General features: G+C 43.5%; 1 protein-coding gene and 1 pseudogene across 1 annotated transcript in view; one reads left to right on the forward strand and one right to left on the reverse strand.

Moving 5' to 3' along the window:
- The window catches only part of LOC147375532 (uncharacterized), a 36705-nt gene extending 15231 nt beyond the window's left edge, over nt 1-21474 (reverse strand). The window contains exons 1-3 of the mRNA XM_086394048.1: nt 21409-21474; nt 20635-21244; nt 16153-16210 (exon numbers count right to left, since the gene is read on the reverse strand). Of these exons, the coding sequence (XP_086250174.1) occupies nt 16153-16210; nt 20635-21244; nt 21409-21474 (734 nt within the window). The remainder of the gene's footprint in view (nt 1-16152; nt 16211-20634; nt 21245-21408) is intronic.
- On the forward strand, nt 751-8105 carry LOC147375533 (NADH-cytochrome b5 reductase 3 pseudogene; annotated as a pseudogene).
- Nucleotides 21475-21836: the final 362 nt, after the last annotated feature.

Consider the following 21836-nt stretch of genomic DNA (forward strand, 5'->3'; position numbering starts at 1 on the left):
TAACTTCCACCCCCTCACATCTAATCTGTTCTGCACAATGCTGAAATCAAACTCAGCCTGTTCCTGGTTTTCCCATCAAAGGCAATCACACAAAGCTGCCTGGGTTTAGTAGCAGGCACTGGAAATGTAGGTAATTGTGGGGAGGAATTGCAGCTCTCTGCGGGCTGCCAGCTGCTCTCTCCGTGATCCCTCTTCCCTCCCTCCTCTTGTTTCCTCACTCACTCCATCCCAGATTGCACCCCCACCCCCAATCTCAAATTCTCCCCGTCTTAAAACCAGTACATTTCCCCTCCTCCAACATCCAGGTCTTCAAGTCTCAACTCTGCCTCCAGCACTCTCCAACCTATTCCATTACACCTAATTTTCCAAACCTAGATGCTTCTATCCTCCTGAGGAATTCTGGCGCCAGCTATTAAGAGAGAGCGTGATAGTTTCTCCACCTCGTTACAAAGAGCTAAGTGCACTGGTGACTCTAAGAGAAACCCAAAGTGCTGTGGAGGGACAGAAGAAGGAGGGAGAGCAGGAGACGGGTCAGGAAGGGTTTCTTGGCCCCTTTGAAACAGTCTCTCTGTCTCTTCCAAATTTACACACTATTGATTGCCTGCATCACTGCTTGGACTCTTGTCCTCTGCTGCCTTCTATTGTTATTTCTCTTTCCATCTGTCTGTGTGTTTTGTCTCCTGGACCAGATTTTTTGCAACTTCAACACAGCAGTTTTTCCCATTCCTCCCCAGAACTCTCATGGGTATAATGGGCCTCACTGGTGAGTCTGCGGGAGCTGTATGATTTGCCTTGTTTCAAAATACCATCCATAAATATCCCCCCAAAAGGACACCTAGCAGGAGTCTTTTTTTAATTAAAATAAAGTATCTTTAAGAATATACTGCATATTTAACCAATTTACCTAAGATGTCTGGAGATGCCCATTCATGTTACACCAACCAGCAGCTGAAAAGGACTTAATGAGTACTGAAGTATATTTCTAGGGACCAGCCACCTGCTTCAATTCTCATAATCATCTTTTGAGGTGAGATTAGGGAACTTGTCAAAGGTCACACCACTACAGAGCAGGAATTAGAATTTTAACCCAGGAATACCTAGTTCCAAAGTCCCCAGCCTTTCCACTATCCCACATCTTTAAACTAATCATGCTTGTTTGGAGACATCTCTAAAAATAAATAATGCTTCTTTATCAAAAAGAAGAGTGGTTATTCACTATGATATAAATTAAACAAGACCACCCCAACAGTTGTGGTCCTGAAGTAGTAGAGAGTAGTTGACTCTATGAACTTGAACAAGTGGCTTCACCTTTCTGAGCTTCAGGTTACTTATTTGCACATATATACAATCTCACAGAGTTGATGTCAACATGACATTATATATACACATAAGACTTCCCTAGTGGCTCAGACAGTAAAGCGTCTGCCTACAATGCAGGAGACCAGGGGTCAGTCCCTGGGTTGGGAAGATTTCCTGGAGAAGGAAATGGCAACCCACTCCAGTATTCTTGCCTGGAAAATCCCATGGATGGTGGAACCTGGTAGGCTACAGTCCATGGGGTCGCAAAGAGTTGGACACGACTGAGCAACTTCACTTTTTCACTTTCATACAGTTATACATATGTATAGAATTAATAATATAATTAATTATATACATAAAATACCTGGTCAGCAGTGTTAAGTGGAACTGCTTTTCCTTTTACAGATGTAAAATGCAAGTTGACACATGGGTCTGACATTCAGCTCAGTTGGACACGTTTTTTAATTGGGTTAACACATTATTTGGGAAGGGCATTAGCTGAATCACACAAGGGCATATTAATCATTAACTTAACATCACCCAACAGCAACCACAGTTCTTGGAAGTAAATTGGCACTGCTGTCAACATCCTTCAAAGTCCTTCTCCACATTAACTACCACTGCCTCCTAAGCAAGGTGCCGTCAGGTAATTGCTACCAGCCCAGGTAGGAGGTAAGTGGGTTTAATGTATGAGCACTATAAAATGGAATGAAGTTCTGGTGGGCTGGTGTCAGGAGAGGGGACCAGTCTTCTAGTCCCTCAACTATACCAAGCCCAGCTGGCTTGTGTTTCTAAGAGCACAGGCTCAATAGTGAATAAGAGCTGGGTTTTAGCTCTGCCCATTCCTAGTTGTGTAACTTTGAGGTTTAAATTTCAGTTTTCTCATCTGTAAAATGGGGATGATAATGTTGACTGTATTCTAAGGTTGCTATGAAGATTAAGTTAAATGATGAATTTAAAGCACTTAGTACAGTATATGGCACATTATAAGCCACGAAGAAGTTGGCTATTCTTTTATTATTAACAGGGACCATGGCCTTAAAGTTCTAAGACGCGGGACAATAAAAAAAAAAAAAAGGAAAGAAAGGCTTCCTGTTGCTAGACGATCATGTTCAACGCCATAGTTGGGCATACACGTTCTACTTCATATTCTGGCCCCACGCTCAGCTTTACCCACTCTGCAAAAATCTCTGTAGCTCCCCAAGACACTCTGACTTCCTCCTTTAGTTTCCTAGAGAACTTTGCATATACTTTTGTACTTTCCCTTATCACAATATATTCTCATTATTTGTTTGCATATCTATCTTCACTTTCAGTTCATTTCAGTTGCTCAGTCGTGTCCGACTCTTTGCGACCTCATGAATCACAGCACGCCAGGCCTCCCTGTCTGTCCATCACCAACTTCCGGAGTTCACTCAGACTCACGGCCATCGAGTCGGTGATGCCATCCAGCCATCTCATCCTCTGTCGTCCCCCTCTCCTCCTGCCCCCAATCCCTCCCAGCATCAGAGTCTTTTCCAATGAGTCAACTCTTCGCATGAGGTGGCCAAAGTATTGGAGTTTCAGCCTCAGCATCAGTCCTTCCAATGAACACCCAGGACTTATCTCCTTTAGGATGGACTGGTTGGATCTCCTTGCAGTCCAAGGGACTCTCAAGAGTCTTCTCCAACACCACAGTTCAAAAGCATCAATTCTTCGGCACTCAGCTTTCTTCACAGTCCAACTCTCACATCCATACATGACCACAGGAACAACCATAGCCTTGACTAAACAGACCTTTGTTGGCAAAGTGATGTCTCTGCTTTTGAATATGCTATCTAGGTTGGTCATAACTTTTCTTCCAAGGAGTAAGCATCTTTTAATTTCATGGCTACATTCACCATCTGCAGTGATTTTGGAGCCCAGAAAAATAAAGTCTGACACTGTTTCCACTGTTTCCCCATCTATTTCCCATGAAGTGATGGGACCAGATACCATGATCTTCATTTTCTGAATGTTGAGCTTTAAGCCAACTTTTTCACTCTCCTCTTTCACTTTTATCAAGAGGCTTTTTAGTTCCTCTTTGCTTTCTGCCATAAGGGTGGTATCATCTCCATATCTGAGGTTATTGATATTTCTCCCGGCAATCTTGATTCCAGCTTGTGCTTCTTCCAGTCCAGCGTTTCTCATGATGTACTCTGCATAGAAGTTAAATAAGCAGGATGACAATATACAGCCTTGACGTACTCCTTTTCCTATTTGGAACCAGTCTGTTGTTCCATGTCCGGTTCTAACTGTTGCTTCCTGCCCTGCATATAAGTTTCTCAAGAGGCAGGTCAGGTGGTCTGGTATTCCCATCTCTTTCAGAATTTTCCACAGTTTCTTGTAATCCACACAGTCAAAGGCTTTGGCATAGTTAATAAAGCAGAAGTAGATGTTTTTTCTGAAACTCTTTTGCTTTTTTGATGATCCAGTGGATGTTGGCAATCTGATTTCTGGTTCCTCTGCCTTTTCTAAAACCAGCTTGAACATCTGGAAGTTCACGGTTCACGTATTGCTGAAGCCTTTACCCAACCCCCTCTCAGGCCATGAGTTTATAGGTAATGGAAGCCATATACCCTCTTTGTATCTGTAGCCATTAGGCACTCTGCAAGTCTTGGTTGGATGGATGGTGGATGGATAGATGGATGGATAAGGAAACGGGACAACATTTGAGTTGGTCAAAGAACTGAAATTTACCGAAGGTACCGAGGGGACAGAGCAAGATAGTCTTTACTTCATAAAGTGTCCTAAGCCTGGATCCGAGCAGAAGTCTAGACACTGTTTAGAACTATTTGCCTGATGAGGCAGATGGGCAATCTATGTGTGCCTTCTAGGGAAAGCATGACCAGGTGGTGACTGTTGTCAGGGTCAGTATCAGGCAGAACACCTTAGTAACCAAGGAGCCAAGGCAGGATGCTGTCTCTAAATTTTCCAGCAGTCTTCAAGGTTCACATGTTAAGCAAGCAGGAGCAAGAAGTTTTTCCAGGTGTAGTTAACTGGGGACTTCTCTGGCAGTCCAGTGGTTAAGACTGCCTTCCAATGCAGGAGGTACAGATTCGATCCCTAGTTGGGGAGCTAAGATCCCAGATGCCTCATGGCCATAAAAGCAAAACATAAAATAGAAGCAACATTATATTAATACCAAATTCAATAAAGACTTTAAAAATGGTCCAAAAATCTGAAAAAAAAAAAAGAAGAAGAAGAAGATAAAAACCGGGTGTGGTCAATTGCCAGGCGGGCAGACAGACTTATCCACACATTGTCCTCCATGTGATTATGTTCACTGTAAACAATGATACAAGATCTAGAGATAGTAAGGAGATATGCAAAGTGATTCCCACAGAGAATAGACCATCTGAAGATAACATTTCAAAGTACCAAGAATATTTTAGAACATAAGGCAATATAGAGGGAGATTTATAGCTTGACTTTTCAGGAATCATTCTATTTTCACTTTAATTCTTTTTGCTAAAGGCAACTGAAATGATAATATTTAATTGTGCTTTGCTGTACTGTGCTAAGTCACTTCAGTCATGTCCTACTCTTTGCAACCCTATGGACTGCAGCCTGCCAGGCTCCTCTGTCCAGGTGATTCTCCAGGCAAGCCTACTGGAGTGGGTTGCCATGCCTTCTCCAGAGGATCTTCTCAACGCAGGAATCGAACTCATATGTCTTATGTCTCCTGCATTGGTAGGTGGGTTCCTACCATTAGTGCCATCTGGCAAGCCCAATATTTAATCATTGATCATTTATTATGTACTTCATACCTTTTTTTAAAGTGATATACTGGAGTCAGTTTCCACTGGCTCATTTGAGGATACTACGTGCATTTCTTCTCATCTCCCCTTAGATGACTTCACAACGGCATCTTACAATCAACCATGGCAGGAGTATTTACACCATGGAAACAGCCAAACACTACAAAAATAGGGTTTCCTACTCCCACTTCTTCTAAGAGCTGATGCTTAAACTTTTACCCGTACACCACAGGCTTTACAATGAATGATCTCAATTAATCCTCCCAACACACCAATTTTACAGATGGAAAACTGATGTCTAGACAGGTAAACAATGAAAAAACTTATTACAAACTATTTGGCAGCAAAAGTAGGCTTAAAATTGACAGCATCTACCTCCGAAGCTGATGAAGTTAACCATGATGGAAGGGACACTTCTTGACTCATTCTGTAAGGCTAGTATTACACGGAGACCAAAAGCAGATAAAGATATCACAAGAAAAAGAAAAAATTACATCACAAGAAAAAAAAAATCCTTTCTGGATGCAAAAATCCTAAATAAAATACTAGCAAACCAGATCCAACGACACGTGAAAAGGATTATCTACTATGACCTGGTGGGATGTATCTCAGGAATGCAAGAGTGGTTCAATACAAAGAAACTAATCAATGTAATAAACTACATTAAGAGAACAAATGTAATAAAAAATGATCATCTCAGTGTGGGCTTCCCTTGTGGCTCAGTGGGTAAAGAATCTGCCTGCAATGCTGGAGACCTGGGTTTGATCCCTGCGTCAGGAAGATCCCCTGGAGAAGGGAAAGGCTACCCACTCCAGTATTCTTGCCTGGAGAATTCCATGGACTGTATGGGGTGGCAAAGAGTCAGACACAACTGAGCGACTTTCACTTTCACTTTCAACCACCTTTCACGATACAAACACTCAGAAAATGAAGAATAAAAAGGAACTTATCAAACAAGATAAAGGGCATTTATGAAAAACCCACAGCTAACATGATAATAGTAAAACTGAAAGCTTTTCCCCTAAGAGAAGGAACAAGACAAGGATGCATACTGCGATTCAACATGGGAAGTTCTAGCTAGATCAAGCAGATAAGAAAAATAACTAAAGGACAAACAAATTGAAGAGACAGTAGTAAAACCATCTCTATTCACAGATGTCATGATTTTATATATAGACAGTTCCAAAGAGTCCACAAGAAAGCTACTAGAGCTAATTTTAAAAATTCAGCAAAGTTGTAGGTCACAAGATCAACACACAAAAATCAGTCATGTTTCAATACACTAGTAATGAACAATTCAAAAAGGAAATAAAGAAAACATTCCACTGTTATTAAAATAGCATCAAAAAGTTAAGAATAAATTTAACCAAGGAGGTGAAATATACACTGAAAACTCTGAAACATCTCTGAAACAAATTAAGAAAGACCTAACTAAATGAAACTATGTCCATGTTAATGGGTTGGAATGTAGATTTAAATTGTTAAGATGGCACTACTACCCAAAGTGATGTACATATTCAACACAATCTCTATCAACATTCCAACAGCCTTTTTTTTTCAGAAATGGAAAAACCCTATCCTCAAATTCACATGGGACTGCAAGGGTCTCAAAATAGCCAAAACAATATTTGTAAGTGAGTGTAAGTAAGTGTCAGTCGCTCAGACGTGCCCGACTTTGCGACCCCATGGACTGCAGCCGAACAGGCCCCTCTGTCCATGAGATTTTCCAGGCAAGGATACTGGAGTGGGTTGCCATTTCCAAAATTGGAGGACTCACAACTCCTGATTTCAAAACTTACTGCAAAGTTACAGTAATTTGAACAGTGTAATACTGGCTTAAGGATAGACATATAGACCAATGGAACAGAACTGATAGTCCCAAAATAAACCCATACATCTATGGCGAATTGGTTTTCCACAAGAGTACTATATTCATTCAGTGGGGAAAGATTAGTCCCTTTGACAAACAGTTCTGGGACAGCTGGATTCTAGATGCAAAGGAATGAAGTTGGAAGCTGTTCTCACATCATGTACAAAAATTGACTCTAAATGGAATAATGAAACTTTTGGAAGAAAGCATAGGGGTAAATTTTGGTGACCTTTGTTTTAGCAATGGATTCTTAGATATGACACAAAACCATGAGCAATTTAAAAAAAATAGATAAACTGGGTTTCATCAAAACTGAAAACGTTTGTGCACCAAAGGATATCGTGAGAAGAGGTGGCCCAGCTTTCTTAGCTGGGGCAGCAGCCATCATCACAGGGCCCAGCTGAGCACCTGTGGTTCTCTCCCTAGTCTGGTTCCTCTATAGCCCCTCTATCCAGCACTGCGCCCTAGCCATTTGAAATCCCAGATATCAAGTACTCACTGTGGCTTATTGATGAGGAGATTATCAGCCATAACACCAGTGGTTCTACTTCAACCTGCTATATCCCCATCACATCTTGGACCCCCTCATAAGTCATCACATCTAATTTTCAGTTCAAATCCACCACAACCTAATCACTCAGCCCTACAGCATTTCCAGGCATGATGAAGGGGCTTGATGGGCCCAGTGATCAAGGTTTACTTCAAAGATACCCATCCCATGTTTCCTATTGGAAGATGTTCCAGTACCTGGAAAACATGAAGACTGGAGACATCATTGAGTTTCAGCGCCCAATCTGGCTGCTAGCCTACCAGGGCAAAGAAAAGTTTGCCCTCTGTCCAGACCAGAAATTCAAGCTCATTATCAAGAGGTGAAGTCTATTCATATGATCATGAGAGGAACAAGCATCACTTTGATGCTATGGGTGATCCACGCCATCATGAGGGACCTGGATGACCACCCTGTGTGCCAACTGCTCTTTGCTGGTCAGAAAAAGAAGGACATTTTGTTGCAGCTGGTTCATAGCAGACAAAACCCCTGAAGCAGGAGACTACACTAGGGCTTTGTGAACAAGGAGATGATCCAGGACCACACTCCCCAGAGAAGGAGCCTTCAGTACTCCTGCCCTGAGCCAGTATGTCGGCCTGTCCAACCCTGACCACATGGGTCATTCCAAGGAGCACTGCTTCCTTTTCTGATGGTGGGGCACTGGCAGGATCATACCTTGAACACTCCTTATGCCCCATTCTCAACCAGTCCTCCCCTGCCGACATTCTTCAAAGCTGTGGCCCCAGGTTCAGCCTGGCCTGCCCATGCCCTGGGTGGTCACCCAGCAGGCCTGATCTGAGGAGTCCCTTTGGAAGCAGAGTTCTGCTTCAGGTGGGCACACTGGCAAACTGCAGGACAAGTTTCCGTCTGGTTCTCTCGTCCTTATGACTCTGTGTCTCTCCCTCCTTGCCCTCTTCTCCCACCACAGGGCCAAGGCTGCCATCACCAGGCTTGATCCAGCCCTCCCTACGAGGGACCACAGACTGGAAATAAACAAGTAGGGGCAGCCCAGGGCTGCAGGTTCTACCCGAGTCATGGTCCCCAGACCTTTGCTTGACTCTCTTCACTGTCTGCCTTAGAGTCACGACTTGGGCCTCAGCAGCACCTGATACCACATGAGACTGGAAACATCACAAAGTCCTGGTGGAGACTCGGGCAGGGCACTGGGATGACAGGCTGCCTCCCACCCTAGGGCCCAGGCAGGCCCCAGCCACCCAGGAGCTTAGCACTTCTATGGCTGGAATGGGAAGAAGGTGCTGGCTGAGGGCCCATCAGGCTGTATGTGGGCCATCTTGAAACCCTGGCATTCTCCCCAACTACCCAAACATTCAGGTAATCTTGGGAACTACAAGTTGCGACTTAGCAGAGAGTGATTCACCCCAGGGCGGGGATTTGGGGTGGGAAATTGATAGCAGAGCTCTACCCCTCCTCCTGCCTTCACCCTCAGCATGAAGATTTTGAGCAGAATTTCCTGTCTGGGAGACATTCTCGGTGGCCCACGTACTGCCTTTAAATAACAGCTATGCTAGACAGGTAGATATCAACTTTTCAGAGTTGTTTATAAGAGGAAAAATATTGAAGTAAAACTTTTTAAATACTAAAATAAAGTAAGTGAAAAGAGAAGTTTAAGGGAAAAAATTGAAGTAAAACTTTTTTAATACTAAAAAAAAAGTAAGTGAAAAGGGAACCCACAGAATGGGAGAAAAATATTTGCAAATCATATATCTGATAAGGGTTTAATATCTCAAATGTATAAGAATTTCTACGACTCAATAACATTTATATAAAGTGAAAGTCGCTCAGTCGTGTCCAACTCTTTTGCAACCCCATGGACTGTATAGTCCATGGAATTCTCCAGGCCAGAATACTGGCGTGGGTAGCCTTTCCCTTCTCCAGGGGATCTTCCCAGCCCGGGGATCGAACCCAAGTCTCCCGCATTGCAGGCAGATTCTTTACTAGCTGAACCACAAGGGAAGTCCCAATAAAAGGCAAACAACCCAATTTTAAAAATGCTCAGCATCATTAGTGATCGGGAAATGCAATGCAAAATCACAGTTAATACCACTTCATACCTATAAAGATGACTATTAAACAAATAAACAAAAAACCAAAATGGAAATAAGAGTTGCTGGCAAGGATGTGAAGAAATTGGAACCTTCATATATGGCTGTTAAGAATGTAAATGTAAAATGGTGCAGTCTCTGTGGAAAACTATTTGGCAGTTCCTCAAGAGGTTAAATATATAATTACCAGCAATTCGCTCTTGCATATACTCCAAAGAATTGAAAAGAGGGACTCAAAGAGGTATTGTATGCCAATGTTTATTGCAGCACTATTCACAATAGCCAAAAGGTGGAAACAAACCAAGTGTCCATCAACAGATGAATGAACAAAATGTGGTACGTACATAGAATAATATCCAGCCATTAAAAGGAATGAAGTTCTGGTACATGTGACAACCTGGGTGAACCTTGAAATAAGCCAGAGGAAAGGACAAAGGTTGTAGAAGATACATAGTGACAGAGAGAAGATTAGTGTTTATCAGGGGCTGGAGGGAGGAGTAATGGGAAGTTATTGCTTGATGGGTACAGAGTGCTTGTTTGGGGTAATGGGAAAGTTTTGGAAATAGGTAGTGGTAGTGATTGCACAACATTGTGAATAATTAATGCCACTAAATTGTGCACTTAAAATGGTTAATATAGCATATTTTGTGTTATGCTTATTTCACCACAATAAAAATTCCCTTACTGAACTGTTGTGGTTTGTCAACCCTCCATCTGATTTTCTAGCATCTTATCTTCCTCCTTTGAGTCCTGTGACCTAATGTTTGATACTGCCCACTTCTCTCTCAATTGCCTGAAGCCTTTCTCCTCTGTGCTGTAAACCTGGCACCTTGGCAACAAGTTGTACATTTGGCAACAGCTGTGGACATACCAACCAGCACTGATGTTGGCCCACCCCTCAGTTCAGTTCAGTTCAGTCGCTCAGTTGTGTCCAACTGTCTGCGACCCCATGAATCGCACCACGCCAGGCCTCCCTGTCCATCACCAACTCCCAGAGTTCACCCAAACTCATGTGCATCGAGTCGGTGATGCCATCCAGCCATCTCATCCTCTGGTGTCCGCTTCTCCTCCTACCCCCAATCCCTCCCAGCATCAGGGTCTTTTCCAATGAGTTAACACCTCACATGAGGTGGCCAAAGTATTGGAGTTTCAGCCGCAGCATCAGTCCTTCCAATGAACACCCAGAACTGGTCTCCTTTAGGATGGACTAGCCCACTCCTGCTGCTGCTGCTGCTAAGTCGCTTCAGTCGTGTCCGACTCTGTGTGACCCCAGAGATGGCAGCCCATCAGGCTCCGCCGTCCCTGGGATTCTCCAGGCAAAAACACTGGAGTGGGTTGCCATTTCCTTCTCCAGTGTATGAAAGTGCAAAGTAGAAGTGAAGTCGCTCAGTCGTGTCCGACTCTTAAGGACCCCCTGGACTGCAGCCTAGCAGGCTCCTCCGTCCATGGGATTTTCTAGGCAAGAGTACTGGAGTGGGGTGCCATTGCCTTCTCCGGCCCACCCCTACAATGTGACAAAACTGTTGTCATGGAACATAGGGCATTAGGGAAAAAACTTTAATAATATGAGTACAAGAATATGTACGTATGAAAAGTATATTAAATAAAAGTTCTAGAAAGAACATGTAAACCATATTTGATAGCTTAAGAAACTTGTCCAGGGCTTCCCTAGTGGCTCAGTGGTAAAGAATCCACCTGCCAAAGCAGGAGACACAGGTTCAATCCCAGGTCCAGGAAGATCCCACATGCCTCGGAACAACTAAACTCGAGCACCACAACTACCGAGCCTGTGCTCTACAGTCCAGGAGCCGCAACTATTGAAGCCTACATGCCTGCGAGCCCAGGCTCCAAAGAGAAGCCACTGCAATGAGAAGTCCATTCACTGCAACTAGAGAGTAGCCCCCGCTCCTTAAAACCAGAGAAAAGCCCTGAGCAGCAACAAAGACCCAACACAGTCAAAAATTTAAAAATAAAAACGTTATAGAAACTTGTCCAGAAAGATGAACTTTCTTATGGATCACCTTCCTCAATGGTTCTGGGAACAAAGCATCTTGACTTCTTGAAGCAAACTGCCCCTCAAGAATTAGGCCTCAAAGACTGGGTTTCTTTAAAAGATGCTGATCCTTTAATGTCCTCTTGTTTTCCTAAGTTTAGCAAAATGTTTGATTGATTACTTGGTTTTTCATAACTACATCAATGCTGAAGGATATTTTTTTATGGACCAGGACTTTCTTTTATAAATTGAGATTATTAACATAATAGACCCACCCCTCCCACTACCCCACCATTCTATTCTATAGGTCTGCTCACTTGTTGAGGGAGAGGGGAACTCAAACTAGGTTTTTTTGCTTTGGGGGACTAGACACAATTTTATGTATGTTTTTTAAAAGTTAAACTTTAAAATGTACTTAACGTAAAATCATGTATACCACTGGTGGCTCAGTGGATAAGAATCCGTCTGTCAATGCTGGGGACGCGGGTTCAATCCCTGGTCCTGGAAGATTCCACGTACCATGGAGCAACTAAGCCCACGAGCCACAACTTCTGAGCCCACATGCTGCAACTACTGAAGCCCACGCTCCTAGAGTCTATGCACCATAACAAGAGAAATAATCTTGAGAAATAACAAGAGAAGCCACAGCAATGAGAAGCCGGCACATTGCAAGGAAGCGTAGTCCCCCCTCACCACAACCAGAGAAAGCCAGTTTACAACAACAAATACCCAGCACAAACATAAATAAATTAATTAATTAAATAAAAACAATTCTTAAAAAAAAAAAGAGTTGGGGCGTTGGTGTCCTACATTCAATGTTGGCTCTGCCCCCCGCAATCATGTGTCTTGGACAAGTGTGCCTTCCACCTCTCCCAGCACTGCTGTTCTCATCTGTAAAGTGGGGAGTGTGACACCTACCTCCGAGGACTATGGGCTTCCCTGGTGGCTGAGAAGATAAAGAATTCGGCTGGAATGTGGGAGACCTGGGTTCAATCTCTGGGTTGGGAAGATCCCCTAGAGAAGGGAATGGCAACCCACTCCAGTATTCTGGCCTGGAAAATTCTATGGACAGGGGAGCCCTGGCAGGTTACAGTCCATGGGGTTGCAAAGAGTCGGACATGACGGAATGACCTTCACACACACACTCAGAGGATTATGTTGAGGTTTAAATATGAGAAGGTATGAGAGGCACCCAGCACAGTGCCTGGCACAGAGCAGGTACCCAGCTTACATAATCTGTTACAGAGAAGCCGTCAACACCCACAGACCTCCTCCATGACATTTTCCCCAGTGAACAGCCCATGATTATTTCTCCTTTCTCTATAGTACTTCATGAAGTATTTTCATGAGAATACAGTCCAAGCTGTAGCCATTTTATACATACACAAGTTTTGATCAAATAAACTCTAAGCCCTTGGGAAGCAGAAGCAATATTGTGAACTCTTGTCACCCTCAGAGCCTGATGAAGCCACATTTGTAATGAGGTTGGAAAAAACACTTGTTAAATTGAATGGCTGAGAAGCAATTTGGGGCTCTGGGAAAGGCAATGGATTTACTGCTGTAAGACTTAAGTTCTAATCCTGTTTTCACATGTGCGAGCGTTATGACATTGAACAAGACACTACAAGGCAACTCTGTTCATCATATATATTTTTTTTTAATTTTATATTTTGGCATGTGGCATGTGGGATCTTAGTTCCCCAACCTGGGAGTCTTAACCACTGGTTTGCCAGGGAAGTCCCTTAGTTTCTAAATTGATATAGTATGTCAGCCTAATTTCAGTGGACTGAATGTCTCCAAGAAATTTATACGTTGAAATCCTAACTTTTATATGATGATATTAGGAGGTGGGGCCTTTGAGAGGTGATTAGGTCATAAGGGTAGAGCCCCCAGAATGGGTTTAGTGCCCTTGTTAAAGGGACTCCAGAGAGCTCTGTCATCCTCATTCTCCCACCGGAGGAGACAATGAGAAGGTAGTCTGCAACCAGGAAGAAGGTTCTCACCAGAACCTGATCCTGCTGACACCTTGACCTCAGACATCTCCAAAACTGTGAGAAATAAATTTCTATTGTTTATAAGCCACTCTGTCTTTGGTACTTTGTTATAGCCACTTGAACTAAGACACAGACCTACCTTCAGGACTGAATTGCAGAGATTCACATGTGACACCACGCATACGAAAGTGCTTGTTAATTTCTAATTTATTTTCTTTATTATAGGGTGGAAGTAAAAAGGGGTGCAGGATGTGGAACCTGCTGGGTGTTAATCTTTTACAGTCAGGCCATTGTCCCAATCAATTAATCAGTTACACCTAAAGTTAATGCTATTTGCAACCTACTGAAAGGATGAGGAGATGGACAGATTTTTAATGGTAAATTCTTAAGTACACAAAGGCTTATACTCAAAACTCCCATTAGCAATAACACAGGAGTTATGCCTGCCAGGCCCACTGAGAGTTGAATGTGATCCATAATCTATCTTACTTAACGTCATCAGTTTCCCCATAGCCCCTTCAAACAATCAGACGCCAGTGAAATGCCATAAGTGGAAATAATAGCATTGATTTAGGAGAATATTGACAGTCTATTTCAATGAAGCTTTCCAACCTGAAAAGCCTATAGATATTTTGAAATCCTGATGTGACTTTGCACATTGATTTGTTTTTATTTCTTAAAGGGAAAAGGCAATCTTTTAATGTTGAGAAAGTACTAGAAGCGGATAATGAGTGCATGCACGCTAAGTCACTTCAGTCATGTCTGACTCTTTGCGACCCTATGGACTACAGCCCACCAGGCTTCTCCAGGCAAGAATGAGATTCTCCAGGCAAGAATACTGGAGTTGTTTGCCAGACTCTTTTCCAAGAAGCGGATAATATATTTTATAATTAAATAAGTACATCAGTTAAAATATTTCCCCTAATACTAGATTTTTTCCCTTTCTTCTTATCATATAAAAACTGATTACATTTGTTGAAACTTTTATAAATTAAACAATCTTTCATACTATCTTTGGCTTGTGAGAAATGAACAAACCAAAAGAAATTTTAGAATGTTATTGATAACATAAGCACAAATATAATTTCTCTCCAATTTCTACCCCACATTCCTCCAGTTATCAACTCCTATCACATGTTCCTTTAAACATCTGGTATCTGCTCCTTTCCTTCTTGTGCCATCATGCTCTCTCTCTGGCTCTTTTAATGCAGGCCCAGACTGAGACAGTGACTTCCTAAATGGTCTTCCTTTTTTAAATCTCGTGATTTTTCAATCCATTCTACTTCTTCCAAAGTAGAATCTTGCATATTCTACTTTTCATAGAATGTAAAACTTTGAGGGCAGGGACCATGCCCTCTATTTCCTTATATTGTGATCATATTTCTTGAGCCGAAAAATCTAGACACATGATCTGACAAGTATATTTATAGAGAAAAAGAAGCAGAAATCTAAAATTGGACCCTTTTCTCCAAACCTATGGTTATGTTATCTAATAGATTCATTCTAACAAAATACATTCTGCATCATATATATATACATACATGGGTCGATCTCTTTAGAACAGAGATTGTCAACTGGTAGACCAAAGCTCAAATATGACTCATGGTCATTTTTTTTTGTCTAGCACTTACAAAAATAAATTTGAATTGATTGCCGACATTTAAAAATTGCTGATTTCACATAAAAAAATTGAAGCTTTGAGAAATCCGAAGATCTGAGAAGACTGGGTTTTTAGAAATCAACTTAAGCTACAGTCCACCCAAGATGGGGAAACCTAATAAAGCTGGAAAACCCAAAGCAGACTACACTTTTAGTAAATAGATTAACAGGATAAAACCTGCCGCACAGGAAAGGACAACAATGAGACTTGCTTGTCTGGACCTCAGCACTGGAGAGAAAATATATATAGCCAAGTACCAAGGAGAGTGTTGCTATAAATTATCAAAAGATAAATACATATACATATATTGTAACATGTATATCTTTTGATAATTTATACCCACAAGCTGATAACCCCACAAATGTGTCTGTAGCCCAATTCACCCTACTTTTGTAGTTAAAAACAAGTAGCAATATTCGGAGAAGGCGATGGCACCCCACTCCAATACTCTTGCCTGGAAAGTCCCATGGGCGGAGGAGCCTGGTAGGCTGCATGCAGTCCATGGGGTCACGAAGAGTCGGACACGACAGAGCGACTTCACTTTCACGCACTGGAGAAGGAAATGACAACCCACTCCAGTGTTCTTGCCTGGAGAATCCCAGGGATGGGGGAACCTGGTGGGCTGCCGTCTATGGGGTCGCACGGAGTCAGACACGACTGAAGTGACTTAGCAGCAGCAGCAATATTAACTTGGTTCTGGATAAGTAGTTATCCCAAGAAAATAGTAAAAGTAAGCACAAATGATCTCTGAATGAATGCAACGTCAATCTATATTTCAAAGAATTCCTATAGGCAAAATCCACAGATTATGAGTTCAGAGTCAAAATCCATAAAACATACAAGTAAATGAGGCACAGAGAGTAAAAGGCAACAGAACAAATGACACAGATCAGACCTGCAAAATGCTCAGTTATAGAATGTCAAGACACAGAACATAGTATACTTACTATTGATTCATTCGAATATTTTTGAATACCTTCTGTTTTCCAGGTAATGTTCTAAACTCTAAGGAGAAAGCAGTTAACAAAATAAATATCCTGGCTCTCAAGACTGTTACTACATTTTAGGAGAGACAAGAACTAAAATATGTAGTGTGGCATGCATGCATGTTAAGTTGCTTCAGTCGTGCCTGACTCTTTGCAACCCTATGGGCTACAGCCCACCAAGTTCCTCTGTCCATGGGATTTTCCAAGCAGGGAATACTGGAGTGGGTTGCCACGCCCTTCTGCAGAAGATCTTCCCAACCCAGGGATCGAACCCGCATATCCTGCATTGTAGGTGGATTCTTTACCGCTGAGCCACTAGAGAAGCCCATGTGGTATGGCAGGTGGTGGGAAAAAGAAGGAAAAAAAAAAAGCTAGGAGAAAGAAACGGAGTACTACAGTAGAGGCTGTCTCACAGTCCTTAGAGTGACATGGGGATTAGCTCTGGGTGTGAGGGATGACCTGAGAGTCCTGTGTTTTGTGTGTGGGTGACATAAACGGGACACAGGCACAATGGGATTATGATGATCTCAAGGCAGACATGGTGGTTATTAACCACACTGTGAGCATGGGTGCTACGGAGGAAGAAGGCTCTTCACTAAAGCAGTAGAGTCCTAAGCCTCTCTGTTCACTACTGATAATGCTTATGTGAGCATCAGGGAAGAGATGTGCTTATCTAAAGCACAGGTTATTCCAGGCATCCCTCTTGCTTCTGGCTGATGGAGGTAAAGAAGTCAGGGCAAAGACTGACTTTGTTTCAAGAAAATAAAGCCAATAGAAATGATTGAGAAACTATATAGAACTGACCAACAGAATTTCTAGGAATGAAAAAATGATAGAAATTTTAAATTCAAGTTCAGAAGGATTCAACATAGCTGAAGAATTAGTAAATTGCAAATTAGATCCTAAAATACTATCCAAATGCAGACACCAAATATGAAAGAGCGATTGCCAGACTTGGGGAATAGAATTAGAAGGTATAGGGGAGTTCTCTGGCAGTCCAGGGGTTAGGACTCTAAACTTTCATCGCCAAGGGTCAGGGTTCAGTCCCTGGGTAGGGGAATTAAGATTCTGTAAGCCGTATATCGAAAGTAATAAATAAACAAAAGGTCTAATAAACATGTAGTCAGAATTCTTTAAGGAGGCAGCAAAAATGAGGGAAAGGAGGGACTCCTCTGGTGGTCCAGAGGCTGGAGCTTTGACTTCCAGTACGCAGCTAGTGGGTGGGTGCAGGGTTTGTGGGGAAAAAAAAAAAACGAGACATAAAAAAACAGAAGCAGTTTGTGGCCAGTTCAATAAAGACTTTTCTTAAAAAAAAAAAAATGAGGGAAAGGAAATATTCAAAGAAATAATAGCTGAGAACTTTCCTGAATTGTTGAAAGTCATTAGCTACCTGGTCACAGTAGACACTTGAGTTTTGTCTATAAGTAATAGTTTTTCTTAAACCACCATCTATGAAACATGTTTTTGGACTTACTGAAAGTCTTGAATTTGTTTTTGATAGGAAACCGAAGTGATGTCTGGGCATGCACCAGTATTAAAGCCATTCTCTTTAAGGTAAAGAAGAGAAATTTTCTCATGATCAAACACTAATGATAACTACACCCCAATCTTAACTGGGAGAAGGCATATGGCACCCCACTCCAGTACTCTTGCCTGGAAAATCCCATGGACGGAGGAGCCTGGTAGGCTGCAGTCCATGGGGTCCTTAACAGTCGGACACGACTGAGCGACTTCACTTTCACTTTTCACTTTCATGCATTGGAGAAGGAAATGGCAACCCACTTCAGTACTCTTGCCTGGAGAATCCCAGGGACAGGGGAGCCTGGTGGGCTGCCATCTATGGGGTCGCACAGGGTCGGACATGACTGAAGCAACTTAGCAGCAGCAGTAGCAGCAGCAATCTTAACTGTAATGGACACAGTAGTAATTACCAATGGGTTTGGATAATTCTATGCAGCTTTCATTTCAAGATGGTTTTAGAATATTTCCTTTGCAAATTTTTCTTTTGTTTTCCTTCCCCAGGAATGATTTTGGGGGTCTACTGAAAATAATATCCATCATTGGGTTAAGTGGTGAAATCCAATTTCATCATGACCTCAGAGGCTCCATAAATCCCTTTCTCTGTTTGCTTTGAGAATAAGGTCCAAACTTTTTAGCATGACACAAGAAGCTATTTCTTAGGCCACCAGGGTTTTGTACAGGAAATTCCCCCTTGTCCTTCTCATTGTGCTTCCCATCCTTTGTCAGTACTCTCCACTAACCTCCTCCCACCTAAAATCTGTCAGTCTCAAGAAAGTCTACTGGTCTTTCATGACCCTCTTCAAACTGGACATCTGGCTACTCAAACTTTATCTGACAACATTTAGGGCACCTGTGCTTCAGAGTGTTCATCTCTCTATCCAGGCATGTGTGGCATGTGATGGGTGCTCAATACATTCTTGGTGAATAAACGATATAGAAAATCTGGGAAAACACTGGGCGGGGAGGAGGGGGTAAGTCAAGCTTAAAAGGTCAGTGTAAGGCAGTTTTTATCCCTGGTCTCAGAAATACCACTGGTAGGAAATTTACCTAGGTAAATAATTGAGAATGTACTCAAAGATCTAGCTACAAGGCTCATATTTTATTACTCTTTCATTAGCAAAATCCTGGGCACAATTTTAAGTCCTTCAATTGGGCTTTGGCTAAATGAATGCATAAAGGAATACTAAATAGCTATTTTAAAACAAGTATGGAAAATATTTAGTGGCATGTCACGATATTTTATTCAAAGAAAAAAGGTTGTTCAAGGGAAAGAGCAGTGTGTTCAGTCTGATTACATATAATGCCTTACATCAAATTGTCAACAATATTTTCTGGGTATCAGATTCCAATTATTTTTCTTCTTTCCGGTTCTGAAAAAAAAATTCTAAGTTTTCACAATGAGTACTAATAATTTTTATGATTTTTAACAAGGAGGGTTTCTGTTTTTAAAGGACCTTTCATGGTTCTACAACTTCCCTTTGGAGCTCCAACTCTACTAAGAGACCATTCATATTCCCAACATTCCAAGGTACCCAAGGGAGAGGGCTGTCCAGATATTTTAGCCTCATTTCATAAAATGGAGCCTTGGAAAGGAAAAACATCTGCTCCAGTGAGTAGTGATTTTAAAACCCAGGCAAACAGAGTGGTCATTTCCCAAGATTTTATGATCTTTTAAGATTTTATGAAGTTAGAAAACTTCCATTAGCCTGTTTCACTTTTCAAGATAGACTCCCCTGAAAATTCTGTGCTAATTCTGAAATGATTTGCCATGGAAGGAACTCTATCCCATCTAGGATAGAATCCTAAAGCTAGCATATTCTCTCTTACTTTAATCTACACTTGCTTGGACATTCTACAGCTGGAAACACACACACACACACACACACACACACACACACACGCACTTCTGGGCTGCAGCTACTCCTCAAGTTACCAAAGGGGGCTAGTCCTGGCCAACAAAGAGGCCCAGGGGCTGGGGGTTCCCCTCTCCAGGGGCGCAGGCAGGCTGTGAGCCCAGTGACTCGACTTCCTCCTCTAGCCTTCCCGGAGGTCCCCGCCCACTTCACTGCCACCAGGTCACTGAGGAAGTCACGTTCAACTGGCCTCCAGCTGCTCTGAAGCTTCTGAAGGAAAAGCGGCGGGGGGGGGGGGGGGGGGGGCCCGGTTGGGGGTGAAATGGAAAGAGCCCTTGTAGGGGCCAAGAGATAAAGCCATAGCTTGGTGTCTGTCACTAATTGAATAGTGATTTGTAAGTGATCATCCGTTGAGTGGATTAAATCTTTCATCTCTCAGAAAAGGGGCTGACTTAGAATGACTGCGTCCCCACTTCAGTGCTGACGAGGGTGAGTGCCCCGAGGTTCCCGGGGAGTGCTGCAAAAAGTTAGAATTAACATGTGCTGAATTAACATGTAAAAGACTGTTTTATTTAATCCTCCAGCAACTCCATATGCTAGGTGTCTCAGATTCCGATACAGAGTCTGAAAATAGAGGCACAAGGGCTGAGAAATGCTTTCCAACCTTTTCCACTTCGTGATATACACGGAAAACATTTTTCTTTTTTAACAGCACAGTAGGGAGAATGTGTGAGCGCCAACCAGAAGCAAACTGTCCCCGTCACCTTGGGAAAGGTTCTCAGTGTACCTGTCCCACCTGTTACCTATTTTCTGCTCATTGGAATGAAAGCCACGAAGCGCTTGATTTAAGAGAAATAAGATGTATCTGATTCAAGACAGCCCTAGATTTGAGGCGCAGCTCTGCCCTCTTCGACTAGGCAGATCAAGAAAGTAACTTGATGTTTTGGAGACTTTCCCCACCTCTAAGTGAAGCTCATGACAGTTTACGCCACAAAGAGTGACGTGAGTAGTGAATGTGACCAAACGTTTATCCCCGAGCCCGTACCTAGGACCTCTTAGAAATACGGACCTCTTAGAAATGCAGCCCTCGCAGCGCGTCTCCAGTCCCCGCTCCCTGCGCCAAGCGCGGCGCGGGTCTCGGCGGAGAGCCGAGTGGCTCGGGGCTGCGCCGGCGCAGGCAGGCGGGGCCCGCGGCCCGGGAGGTTCCGGGTTTCAGTGCAGACTTCTGCGTACCCCGCCGGCTGCGTCACCACTCGAAAGGGCAGCCGGGCTGGCGGGGGCGGGGGCACGGCGCCGCTGGAAGCCCGGGTGCTCTTACGGAAAGTGCGAGCCCGGAGTTCCCAGCCGCGATCGATGCGGCGAGCTGCGTCCCCCAGCGTCGTCTTGGGCGGCAGTTCCCGCTCGCGCTCCAGCCCGTCGCAGAGTCCCAGGAAGCGCGTGGCGGGTGGCCTCTGCCCGAGAGAGGGGGCGGCCCCCACGGCGAAGCGAGGCCGGGGCCACCGGAGCTCCGTGGTCCTGACCGCGCCGCCGCGCCTCGCAGTACCCTGGAGGGGGGTGGCGGGGGAGATGGCGGGGGGGTGGTAGTTGGCACTGTGGAAGCCTTCCCCACTTCTTTCCACCCCCGGACGCCCGCCCGACTCGCCCCATTGCACAATTCCTGCCGTGGAACTGCCGCGTGACTAGGACGGAGGGAGCCCGGAGAATGTTTCCCAGGTTTCCCCGGCTGAAAAAGGAGCGGTTGGGTGTCCCGCCCTGTCCCTGAGAGCCCTTTCAATTGCATTTTTTCGGGTGACTGGATTGCCCTTTAAAATGCAGAGGTTGCCCTTTACAAAGAACAATTCACTAGCCGGCTGGCGTGCCCACTCGGTTGGCGCCGGGTGAAGGCAGCTGGCACGTTTCTTTTCCTCATGTATATCTTCAGACAGGAAGTGTTTGGATCTCCTTGGGGGAGAATTCAGAAGCTGATTTTAAAGTAGGACGAGGAGTGGATGCTTAAAGGAATTGGAGACAATCTGGAGCTTTCCAAGGATCACGGAGTTAATCAGTACTGAAGGCACATAGTAGGTCCTGAATAAATTAGAGAATGAATGAATATTTGGAGAAGGGATTTAAATGGCTGCCTGTGAACCAATGCTTTCATTTTGCAGATGAGGAAATCTATAGAGTTTATGTGGTTTGCCCAAGGTCACCCACCTAATTAGTGGTGGAAGGCAGGAATAGAAACTGTCTCAACTGGACGGCAGAGGATGAGATGGTTGGGTGGCATAACTG

The sequence above is a fragment of the Bos grunniens genome, chromosome 3 (genome assembly GCF_055505025.1).
Source record: "Bos grunniens cultivar Pamir isolate PY7600 chromosome 3, Bosgru_T2T1.0, whole genome shotgun sequence".
Classification (NCBI taxonomy): Eukaryota; Metazoa; Chordata; class Mammalia; order Artiodactyla; family Bovidae; genus Bos; species Bos grunniens.